The sequence below is a fragment of the Palaemon carinicauda genome, chromosome 29 (genome assembly GCF_036898095.1).
Source record: "Palaemon carinicauda isolate YSFRI2023 chromosome 29, ASM3689809v2, whole genome shotgun sequence".
Taxonomy (NCBI): Eukaryota; Metazoa; Arthropoda; class Malacostraca; order Decapoda; family Palaemonidae; genus Palaemon; species Palaemon carinicauda.
In genome coordinates, this window is record NC_090753.1 from 55,793,285 (window position 1) to 55,805,784 (window position 12,500).

Sequence of the window (12,500 nt, forward strand, 5' to 3'; positions counted from 1 at the left end):
TTTTTGCTCGTTCGCGACACAGAGAACCATATAACCTATTACATAAAATATCGCATATTCGCGGTTTTGCGATAGCTACTGTCGCATCCCCATGATTTCAAACCTTGTGCACATGTACTGTGAAAATACTGAAATGTGTTCATTCAATAATACAATACTTCTACTGTAATATAAACAAATAAAAAACAATATTAGGCTTTACCTAGTGTGTTAGTCGACCGCACATAGGCAATGGGGTTTGAGTTGTTAGGATGGGAGTTAACCCATCTTTGGGCAACAAGTATTCGCGGATTCTCATTTTCACGTGCCTGTCTCTCTTGCCTAACCCTCGTGAAGTAGGAGGTCTGTTAACTAAACCTCGTAATGAGCGAAGGCTAACTGTAATAATCATTGTATTTTACGAAAGTGTCATGTTAAGTGACACCAAATTAAGACAGAAACTTTCCAATTATATAATTAAACAGAATAAGGGATATTCTTGTAGTTTATACTACTACTACTACTACTACTACTACTACTGGTATTAGTAATAATAACAGTAACACAAGACCAAAATCCCTGGGGAAGGAGGAGGTAGTAGAGGGTTTCGTAATTACGCTCATGAATAATAATGTTCGACGGAGTGCAGATAAATCGATATTGTATTTTGAATTTTATTTACTTCCCATGAAAATAACGATGCGTAAATTCTTTTTCCCATATAATGTATTTTAGAGTTGTATATTAGATTTATGGTTAAAAAAATTTGATTTAAAAAAAAATAGGAGTAAAATGCATGAACTGTTTTTTATCCTTAGTGAACATTGCTCTGAAAGAAAAAATACCATTTTTTTTAATGGATTATTCTCGTGACGTATGGAGGAATGTGTTTTTAATTAGCAATATTTTACTTATTCTCTCTGTTTGCATAACATTGAATTTGAAGCAGGATCATCTTTGACGAATTATCCTGTGGGAATTGAATTTGGAACGCTGGTATGCGTGTGGAGTTTTATTCTACTGACATTTTTAAACAACAATAACAACAATCAACAACAAAAATTAAATCAGCAAGCAAGCTTTCTCTCGCACAAAAATCAGGAAGATACACAACTAAGACTTAAGAAAGCTGGTTCTCTCTCTCTCTCTCTCTCTCTCTCTCTCTCTCTCTCTCTCTCTCTCTCTCTCTCTCTCTCTCTCTCTCGTGCAAATTAATGACTTGGTAAGCTTACATTCTTGTGATTTGCAAGTACTTTGGTGAAAGGGTTTGCGTCAGGACATGATCAGCAAAGCTGAACTAGTCCGGGCCCCCATACTAGGTGGGTTTGCTGTGAGGGACTAGACAAACATCTCCCACCAGTGTAGTGATGAAAACTGACCAAATCCCAGGCATGGATAGGGACATATCTGAGGTCTTTTTTCGGTATTGTACTAGGAACGTCTGCATTTCTTGTTGGTTTACACACACACATATATGTATATATATATGAACATATATATATATATATATATATATATATATATATATATATATATATATATGTATATATATATATATATATATATATATATATATATATATATATATATATATATATATATATATATATATATATATATACACAGTGGAACCTCTACACACGAACGTATCTACATCCGAATTTTCCAACATCCGAAGTAAAATTCGAGCAAATTTTTGACTCTACACCCGAATTTTATTTCGACACACGAAGTAAGCAATTTTCGTCGTACCGGTTGCATCCGAATTTTTCGACACGCGAAGTACAATTCGAACACGTTCCTACTCTACACCCGAATGTTTTTTTCGACACCCGAAGTAAACAATACTCGTACGCGTAGTAGGTGCTCATAGCGCCTGAAGTGTTTTTTATTTCCGCCGATAGAAGGCAGCACTTCGACCTCGGAGGGACCCTCAATTAGCGCGGCTCGGGTCAGTCCTCTGTTCTCGTCGGCTTCTTGCGGTTGTGCCCTGTGCGTTCTGCTATTAACTGTGTTTTAATCGTGATTTTTTACGGGCATCCTTTAACGGTAATTTACGTAAAGTATGGGTCCTAAAAGGCTTAGTTTTGCAAGTGGTAGTGATAGTGGTGAGAAAAGGAAGAAGGAAATGCTTTCTTTAGACGTAAAGCAGGAAATTATTGAAAAACATGAGCGTGGCGTCCGCGTAAGTGAACTTGCTAAACAGTATGGCCGTAATATGTCGACTATCTCGACAATCCTTAAACAGAAGAAAGCTATTAAAGCAGTGAAACCTTCTAAGGGGATCACCATAATTTCAAAACGCCATAGCCCTATCATAGAAGAGATGGAACGACTTCTGCTAGTGTGGATTAGGGACAGAGAGATCGTTGGCGACACCATCACCGAGACCATCATCTGCGAGAAGGCGCACGCCATCTTTACAGACTTGAAGGAGGAGAGCTCTGGGGGTGATGCTGGGGAGAGTTCAACCGAGTCTTCCTCAGATGATTTCAAGGCATCTCGTGGCTGGTTTGAGAAATTTAAGAAATGGTGCGGGATTCATTCAGTTGTTCGCCACGGAGAGGCTGCTAGTGCGGACACAAAGGCTGCAGCTGACTTTGTCAAGAACTTTGAAAGTATCGTGCTGGAAGAAGGCTACGTAGAGCAGCAAGTGTTTAATTGTGATGAAACCGGGCTGTTTTGGAAGAAGATGCCCAGTCGAACCTACATCACCGCCGAAGAGAAGAAATTGCCTGGGCATAAGCCAATGAAGGATCGGTTGACTCTTGCCCCATGTGCCAACGCTAGCGGGGACTTTAAAGTCAAGCCCTTACTGGTTTACCATTCCGAGAACCCTAGGGCCTTTAAGGCACACAACGTCGATAAGGACCAGCTTCATGTTTTCTGGCGATCCAACTCGAAGGCCTGGGTCACTAGGCAGTTCTTTGTGCAATGGGTTAACCAAGTTTTCGGCCCTTCTGTGAAGAAGTATCTTCATGAACAAAAATTGCCTTTAAAGTGCCTGCTATGCCTTGACAATGCACCCGCTCCCCCCCCCCCCCGGACTTGAAGATGATATCTTCGATGAATTTAAGTTCATAAAGGTGCTGTATCTTCCACCGAATACCACCTCTATCCTCCAGCCCATGGACCAGCAAGTCATCTCTAATTTTATGAAGGCGTACACCAAGCACTTATTTAAGCAGTGCTTTAATGTCACGCAAAGCACCAACTTAACTTTGCGGGAATTTTGGAGGAGCCACTTCAACATCGTGCACTGCTTGAAGATCATAGATCAGGCTTGGGTGGGATTAACTCGACAGACCCTCAATTCTGCCTGGAAGAAGCTGTGGCCTGATGCAGTTTCTTCCCGAGATTTCGAAGGTTTTGACACCGAACCTGATCCCGTGGTGGGTGCAGCGGAAGCCGTAGAGGAAATCGTCTCCCTTGGCAAGTCCATGGGTCTGGAGGTCGACGCAGATGACGTTACGGAACTCGTCGTCGAACATCACGACGAACTTACCACAGATGAGCTCAAGGAACTCCATGCTATGTCTGAGCACATGAGTGATGACGAGGAAGGGAGCGAGGAGGTAGAACATGTGTTAGGTTCGGCGCATATAAAAGAGGTGTTAGGAAAATATCAAGACGTGGTCGACTTCATCGACAAATACCACCCAAAAAAATTGCAGGTTAGTCGTGTAGTTTCGCAGTTCGATGGTGTTTGCCTAACTCACTTTCGAAACATTCTGAAAAGCCGTACCAAGCAACTATCTATCGATAATTTCTTTAAAAAAACTACGAAGCGAACTCGTGATAAAGAGGATGTAAGTGATTCAAAGAAAACGGCAAAGAGTGAAGCGGAAGAAAGTGAAACAAAGAAAACGGCAAAGAGTGAAGCGAAAGAAATTCAGTCAATTTTAAGTGTAGAGAGTGAAAGTGATTAAAATTAATCATCAAAAAGAAAAAAGGAAAATGTAAAAAAGATATAAAATATAAAAATACAAAAAAAATAAGCTAAGTTATGTTAAAGTTCACTTAGTGTAAGTTAGAATAAGTTACGGTAGTGTACGTTTATCGTAGTTAACCTCTCTACCTCCTCGCCGCCCGTCCGTCTCCTCTCTGCGTAGCAAGACCAACAACACCTGCGCTGGAGTTTCTAAGGTAAAGTGACGCTAAAAACCCGTTTCTTATTTATCATTTTTTGCTAATTCTTCTTATTTACATGTCTATTATCTAATTTAGTGTGCATTATTCTCATGGGAAATTATGTGTAGTAGTTTATTAAGAAGTTATCATAGGTTTTTGGGCTCAACCACGGATTAATCCTATTTCAATGTATTCTTATGGGAAAATTCGTTTCTACATCCGAACATTTTCTACATCCGAAGTTGGTTCTGGAACGGATTAAATTCGTAGGTAGAGGTACCACTGTATATATTAATTCATTCATTTATAAAGTTTATGCATATGCATGCCTTAATCATCGGAAAAGATGAGATGATGTCAAAACCTTATATCATATTTTTAAGTTTTTGTTTCATGTCCTTGTTGCAACTCATCCGTTGATACTCATTCCCAAGGCTCCATGTTTATAATAACAAAAGACAGTTATTTATGTAGATGTTGTTGAAATGTGCTCTTGCTAGCACTTTAGTTGTATTTCACAGTATATATCTTTGGATTATTGAAAACGACGATCAGAAAAACTTCAAGGATTATTTTGCAGTACAAAGACTAAGTATTTTAAGAGGAGGTTTTTTAAGAGGAGGTCTTTTTGGAGGAGGTCTTTTAAGAGGAGGTCTTTTAAAAGGTCTTTTAGGAGCAGGTCTTTTAGGAGCAGGTCTTTTAAAAGGTCTTTTAGGTGGAGGTCTTTTAAAAGGTCTTTTAGGAGCAGGTCTTTTAGGAGGAGGTCTTTTAAAAGGTCTTTTAGGAGGAGGTCTTTTAAAAGGTCTTTTAGGAGCAGGTCTTTTAAGAGGAGGTCTTTTAAAAGGTCTTTTAGGAAGAGGTCTTTTTGGAGGATGTCTTTTAATAGGAGGTCTTTTAGGAGGAGGTTGTGGAGGATTAATTTTTGTTTTATTTTTATTTATCTTTTGTTTGCCAAATCCAGAGAGAGAGAGAGAGAGAGAGAGAGAGAGAGGGGGTAGTTAGTGTATCAATTGTTTGTTGTGAGAAAGACTGTTGGTATAAATGAGGTTGTTTGTTTACTTTTAGCTAGGTTAGGAGAGTAGTAAATATTTCAATCAGATAATTTGTATATATCACTCGAAGCCGTGAAATATATCAAATCAACCATTTCTACACAAACTTCGTATACTTTTACACCCACTTATTTGCATTTTGGCTTCTCTGTGTGTTTGTATATGGAAATTCTTCACCGGGGTCTTTCCTCTGGCGTTAACTGCACTAACAGAGACTATGTACTTTCTGTTGGGCTCCAAGGAAGACAATTCTACTGTGGCTTGACTGGAAGACTTGTTCAGGACGAGCTCCCCACTTGAAGATAATCGAACCTGTGGAAGAAGATTAACATCGATGAAAAATAGTGATGGATTTCAAACATTAGAAATTCCAATAGATTGTTGCTTTGTGTTATTATCAGTTTTAAAAAAGGAGTTCTACTGTTTATCAAACTTGGAAACCGTAGGAAGAAAAATACGAGAATAGTCACTACTGTTATTCAATAACTATTATCCAGGACTATTTTTAGTCTCCATTTATCTAAAACAAAGAAATATAGAAGTATTTATTGTTGCCATTCATTAACTATTATCCAGGACTATTTTTAGTTTCCATTTATCTAAAACAAAGAAATATAGAAGTATTTATTGTTGCCATTCATTAACTATTATCCAGGACTATTTTTAGTTTCCATTTATCTAAAACAAAGAAATATACAAGTATTTATTGTTGCCATTCATTAACTATTATCCAGTACTATTTATAGTCACCAGATATCTAAAACAACAAGATACCCCCCCCCCCCTCCTGGAAACGACAGGAAATAAGATACATGTCGGAGATGACTCACTTGGTGGAGAAACTGCTGACGTTGGCTGTTTGATTTCTCCTGGTCACAAGCGACTGTTACTTCGTTTGAGGACACTTTGGCTATGGAACAGTTCACCTGAACTTCGGGCAGACCTGCAGTTGGAATTTTGAGGGGAAAATTGCAATCTTGATTAGTTGTAAATCAAAACAATTTTGAATGAAATTGTAATTTTTTTTTCAAGAGGGAAAACATGCTTACCAGAAAAGTTATGTTTTAAAGTAAATATTCATGATTAAGAAGTTAATATTTCTATATATCAAACTTTAGAAAGTTAATTTAATGTTTGAAATTATTGATGAAATATGAAAAGTGAGCATAATTTTATCCTTCGCTGACAAAATTATTATACACACGCATACACATACACACACACACTTACATACATACATACATACATATATATATATGTATATATATAAATATATATATATATATATATATATGTATATGTATATAAATATATATATATATATATATATATATATATATATATGTGTGTGTGTGTGTGTGTGTGTGTGTATGTGTGTCTGTGTTTATGTGCCAGTTAACCATCTAGTTACTTTTTAGTACGCTTTTTAACAGAGCCCCCCCCCCTCTCTCTCTCTCTCTCTCTCTCTCTCTCTCTCTCTCTCTCTCTCTCTCTCTCTCTCTCTCTCCTTAACCCTGCTTATGAATTAAAATCTTTTTACTCCTTATGCTTATTTATATAATACTATTTACTTTTTTTCAAAAAAGAAATTCATGTCATCAACGGAATCCATAATATCTACAGTGTACCTTCACTCAGCAAGAGATTGTATTTAGCCTACAGTAACAGCTAATCTCAAATAGCAACATCAACAAGAGCAATAACATAAGGGTAGTTGTTGCGTATTGGAAAAGTCCCTGCTTGATGATCAACTGCACTGAGGTTCGAGTCCCGCTCAAGGTTGATAGTTTCTTGTAGTGTCTGGAACCTCACCCTCCTTACGAACTAATGTTGAAGAGTTTTGGGGAGCCTGTATGTCTATATGCCGAGTCATCAGCAACCATAGCCTGGTCCTCCCTGTCCCTAGATTTGGCTTTGAACATGTGGCTATATGGTTAGCCTCCGAGGAAATTGGTCACTGTCCAATGCCTGGTCCTATCTTGGGCTTTGATCATACGAATGTATGGTGATTCTCAAGGGCATTTGTCTCTGTCTATTGCCTGGTCCTCCCTGGTCCTAGCTTGGAATTTGATCATACGGATATATGATGAGCCTCTAGGGCATTTGTCACTGTCCATTGCCTGGTCCTCCCTGGTGTAGCTTGTGCGTTGATTATATGGATATATGATTAACCTCTAGGGCATTTGTATCTGTCCATTGCCTGGTCCTCCCTGGTCCTAGCTCTGGTGTTGATCATATTGATATATGGTGATTCTTCAGGAGTTTAGGGCATTTGTCACTGTCCTCTGCCTCTACCATTCACGTGCGACCTTTAATCCCTTTAAACCTAAGCGACCTCTTACCTTCAGGAACTAGATTAAAGGTACAGGGCTGCTGCTGGATGCCGTTCTTGTTGGTCCCGTAGCAGGAGAGGACGCCGAAGTCCCTGGAGGACTTCGGGGTCAGGTGCAGGGTGCTGGAGAGCCCCTCGCACGTATACCTGCAGAGAAAGGAGGATGAATTTCAGTGCACATTTACGGTTGTTCTTGCTGTTTAGGGAGACTTATATGTTTAGTAACATACTTACAGGACTCACAGAGACACACATTTACCTGCGTATATACTTTCAAACTTATATATGTATATATACAAATTTGAATATATATATATATATATATATATATATATATATATATATATATATGTATATATATATTAATACACCCTCATATATGTGTATATACTGTATATACAGTAAATTCATATGCATATGTGTATGTATGTATGTATGTATATATATATATATATATATATATATATATATATATATATATATATGAATATATTTATATATATAAATATATATATATATATATACATATATATATATGTACATAAATATATATATATATATATATATATATATATATATATATATATATATATATATATATATGCTCGTGCGCACGCGCGCACACACACACACGCACACAACACACAGACAATTACAGTCACTCATACTTAGTACTCTTTTTCTCTCTCACTCTCTCTCCTTTGTTGGATCCAAACTCACCCTCGAAGATGCTTATTAAATTAGGAAGATTCTAATGAACTCCAATTATGAACGAGAGAATGAGGTAACGGGATTAAATAAAATGCTCTCAGTAGTGACCTAATTAGTCTAGAGAAAGGGGGATGGGGAACTTCCTAGTTAAGGGGAGGGGGTTGACTTTTTAGGTCTGGGAGGGGGGAGACCTCTTAGGTCACCGTGACGGAATTTTACGACGAAGTGAAGCCCACATAAATCGAAAGAGGTAAAGACTTTATTTCACAATTAACTTTTTTTAGTCTCCATTTATCTAAAAAGAAAAAAAAAATATATAGAAGTATTTATTGTTGCCATTCAATAACTATTATCCAGGACTATTTTTAGCCATCAGCTATCTAAAACTACAAGATACCCCCCCCCCCCCCACTGGAAGCGACAATAAATGAGATACATGTTAGAGATGACTCACTTGGTGGAGAAACTGCTGACGTTGGCTGTTTGATTTCTCCTGGTCACAAGCGACTGTTACTTCGTTTGAGGACACTTTGGCTATGGAACAGTTCACCTGAACTTCAGGCAGACCTGCAGTTCGAATTTTTAGGGGAAATTGCAGTTTTGAATAGTTGTAAATCAAAACAATTTTGAATGAAATTGTAATTTTTTTTTTTCAAGAGAGAAAACATGCTTGCCAGAAAAGTTATGTTTTAAAGTAAATATTCATGATTAAGAAGTTAATATTGCTATATATCAAACTTTAGAAAGTTAATTTTATGTTTGAAATTATTGATGAAATATGAAAAGTGAGCATAATTTTATCCTTCGCTGACAAAATTATTATACACACATACACATACACACATGTATATATATATATATATATATATATATATATATATATCTATATATATATCTATATATATATATATATATATATATATATATATATATATATATATATATATATATATATATATATATATTCAGTATATATATATGTGTGTGTGTGCGTGTGTGTGTCTGTTTATGTGCCTGTTAACCATCTAGTTACTTTTTATTACGCTTTTTAACAAAACCCCTAACCTCTCTCTCTCTCTCTCTCTCTCTCTCTCTCTCTCTCTCTCTCTCTCTCTCTCTCTCTCTCTCTCTTTAACATTGTTTATAAATTAAAGTCCTTTTACTCTTTATGTTTATTAACATAATTTTATTTACTTTTTTCATGAAAGCAATTCATGTCATCAATGGTATCTATAATATATACACTATACCTTTACTTAGCAAGAGACCGTATTTAGCCTACACCAACAGCTAATCTCAAACAACAACATTGACAAGAACATTAACAAAAATGTAGTTGTATCCTATTGGAAATATCCCTGCCTGGCGATCAACTTCGCTAGGGTTCGAGTCCCGCTCAAGCTTAATGGTTTCTTGTAATGTCACCAACCTCACCATCCTTGTGAACTAATGATGAAGGGTTTTTGGAGCATATAAATCTACCTCTGGAGTCATCAGCAACCATTGCCCGTTTTTCCCTGTTCCTAGCTTGAGCTTTATTCATATCGATGTATGGTGAGCCTAATATTTGTGACTGTCCATTGGCTGGTTCGCCCTGGTCCTAGCTTGGGTGGTGATCATACGGATATATGGTGAGCCTGTAGGGCATTTGTCACTGTCCTTTGCCTCTGCCATTCACGAGCAACCTCTTTAAACCCCTAAACCTAAACGACCTCTTTAAACCCTTAAACCTAAACGACCTCTTTAAACCCTTAAACCTAAACGACCTCTTACCTTCAGGAACTAGATTAAAGGTACAGGGCTGCTGCTGGATGCCGTTCTTGTTGGTCCCATAGCAGGAGAGGACGCCGAAGTCCCTGGAGGACTTCGGGGTCAGGTGCAGGGTGCTGGAGAGCCCCTCGCACGTATACCTGGGGAGAAAGGGCCATGAGTCTCGGTGCATATATATATATATATATATATATATATATATATATATATATATATATATATATTTATATATATATTAATTTATTTATATATATAATATATATATATAATATATATATATATATATATATATATATATATATATATATATATATATATATATATATATATTCTGTATGTGTGTGTATCTTCAACAAAAACAAGGAAAATTTGCACTGTTCTTTATCTTACAGAATCCTCATTGCCCCCACAACTCTTTAAAACGCCCGCGCGCGCGTGCGCGCACAAACAAACACACACACACACACAATTACAATCACTCATACATAGTACTCTTTTCTCTCTCTTTCCCTCTCTCCTTTCTTGGGTCCAAACGCACTTTCGAAGATGCTAATTAAATTAGAAAGATTCTAATAAACTCCAATTATGAACGAGAGAATAGCGTAGCGAAATTAAATAAATTGCTAATTAGTCCAAAGAAGGGGGGGGGGGGGTAATTTCTTCGGTCGGGGCGGGGGACTACTTATGCCGTTGGTGGGGGGGACATCCTAGGTCACCGTGACGGAATTTTACGACGAAGTGAAGCCGATAAAAATTAACTTTTATCTGAACGTTATGAACAGGTTACGATGTCATTTTAGGAAAGGATAAAAGGAGGTATTCTCTAGTTACGGATATTTTCATTTTAATCAAGTGTTACTTTATGGGACAGACTTCATCATTAAAATAACTTGGCAACAGACCGGTTATTATTACTATTATTATTGTTATTATTATTATTATTATTATTATTATTAATTTTATTGGTATTATTATTATTGGTATTGTTGTTGTTGTTGTTGTTAGCTAATCTACAATTCTAGTTATAAAAGCAGTGACTCCAATGACTCCAGCAGGGAAAAATAGCCCAGTGAGGAAAAGAAATAAGGAAATAAACAAACAAGAGAAGTAATGAACAATTAAAACAAAATATTTTAATAACAGTAGCCACATTGAAATATATCTTTCATATATAGATTTTAAACTGAGACTTATATCAGTCTGTTCAACATAGAACATTCGCTGCAAGTTTGAACTTTTGAGATCCTTCCGCAACCTGGTTACAGCTGGAATAAAATTATAGAATACTTTTCAAATAAAGATAAAAGAAGCTGAAAGAAAGTTGTTAAATAGTGGAAGAAGGCTAAAAAGTGGATACAGCTAGTGGGCGAGAGTGAGACCCTTTAGTAGTGCCTACAGAGCACCGCTTGAGATGCGCTGTTTGCACTTCCTCCTTTCGGAGAAAGGCTAAAATCTCTGTCACTCTTTCCATGCATATGTAGCACAATTAATGGCTCCTAGATGGCACGTGGAGTGCCTGACTTCAAAAAGGAAGCAAAGGTGAAGGCATTGCATCTATAACCCCCTACTTCTGCTATTTATATTACTACTATTACTGCTCATACGACTAAAACTCCCACTACTAATTATAGTTTAACATGATCCTACTGCAATTACATTGACTGACATCTTAAACTCATGAAATTATGCAATTATATCTACTGGTATCCCAACGCTACCACTCATCCAATCTCATCTATTGATAACTTACTGAAGGGCATCTATGACACGAGGTATTCCTCCTTCTCCTCTTCCACCACCACCTCCACCTCCTCCTCCCTGTTCCTCATCTCTCGCGTCACTCACGAACATCCAGGTGAAGTTGACATCTGTTGGGTACGCGTGCACCAAACAGGTGAGCGAAACCGTCTGGCCAATTTGGGCTCCAATGGTGCTCTCGTTCAGGGCACAGATGGGGACGTCTGTCAGGGGATTAAATACATAAATATTAAGGATGAAATATAAATAATAATCAGGTTTATTTGCTCTTAAGTATCCTGTGAAGTTATTGGACATCAACAATTTGTTTGATGAATGGCTGACAGAAAATGACAGAGTAAGTTACAGCAAAGAAGAAAAAATAGGTTATTTAGAGGTAGAAGATAATGACAGTGACAACGCCCTAGAGATTTGCCATATATACATATGATCAGCTCTCATGTCCCCTCTTCACCCAAGCTAGGACCAGGGAGGGCAAGGCAATGGCTGTTGATGATTCAACAGGTAGACCTATAGGCTCCTCCAAACCCCCACCCCATCCTTAGCTCAGAAGATTGCTGACACTAAGGAAACTATCGAGTTTGAGTTGGACCTGAACCCCAGTCCAGCAGATCGTGAGGCAGGGACGTTTCCAATAGGTCAAAATTTAGTTTGATGGAGTCGAATAGTTTTTTTATTTTTTTGTGAAGAAAATTGTTAAATGACAATTGGAGAAAGTTCATTAATATGAATTACATATTTATCTTGCAAATATGAAGTTATATATA

The 12,500-nt window shown here is 37.2% G+C and overlaps 1 protein-coding gene across 1 annotated transcript in view; it reads right to left on the reverse strand.

The window, feature by feature from the left end:
- The window catches only part of LOC137622592 (hemicentin-2-like), a 167,615-nt gene that overhangs the window by 16,815 nt on the left and 138,300 nt on the right, over positions 1 to 12,500 (reverse strand). The window contains exons 6-9 of the mRNA XM_068353198.1: positions 11,726 to 11,936; positions 9,979 to 10,115; positions 8,660 to 8,772; positions 5,270 to 5,474 (exon numbers count right to left, since the gene is read on the reverse strand). Of these exons, the coding sequence (XP_068209299.1) occupies positions 5,270 to 5,474; positions 8,660 to 8,772; positions 9,979 to 10,115; positions 11,726 to 11,936 (666 nt within the window). The remainder of the gene's footprint in view (positions 1 to 5,269; positions 5,475 to 8,659; positions 8,773 to 9,978; positions 10,116 to 11,725; positions 11,937 to 12,500) is intronic.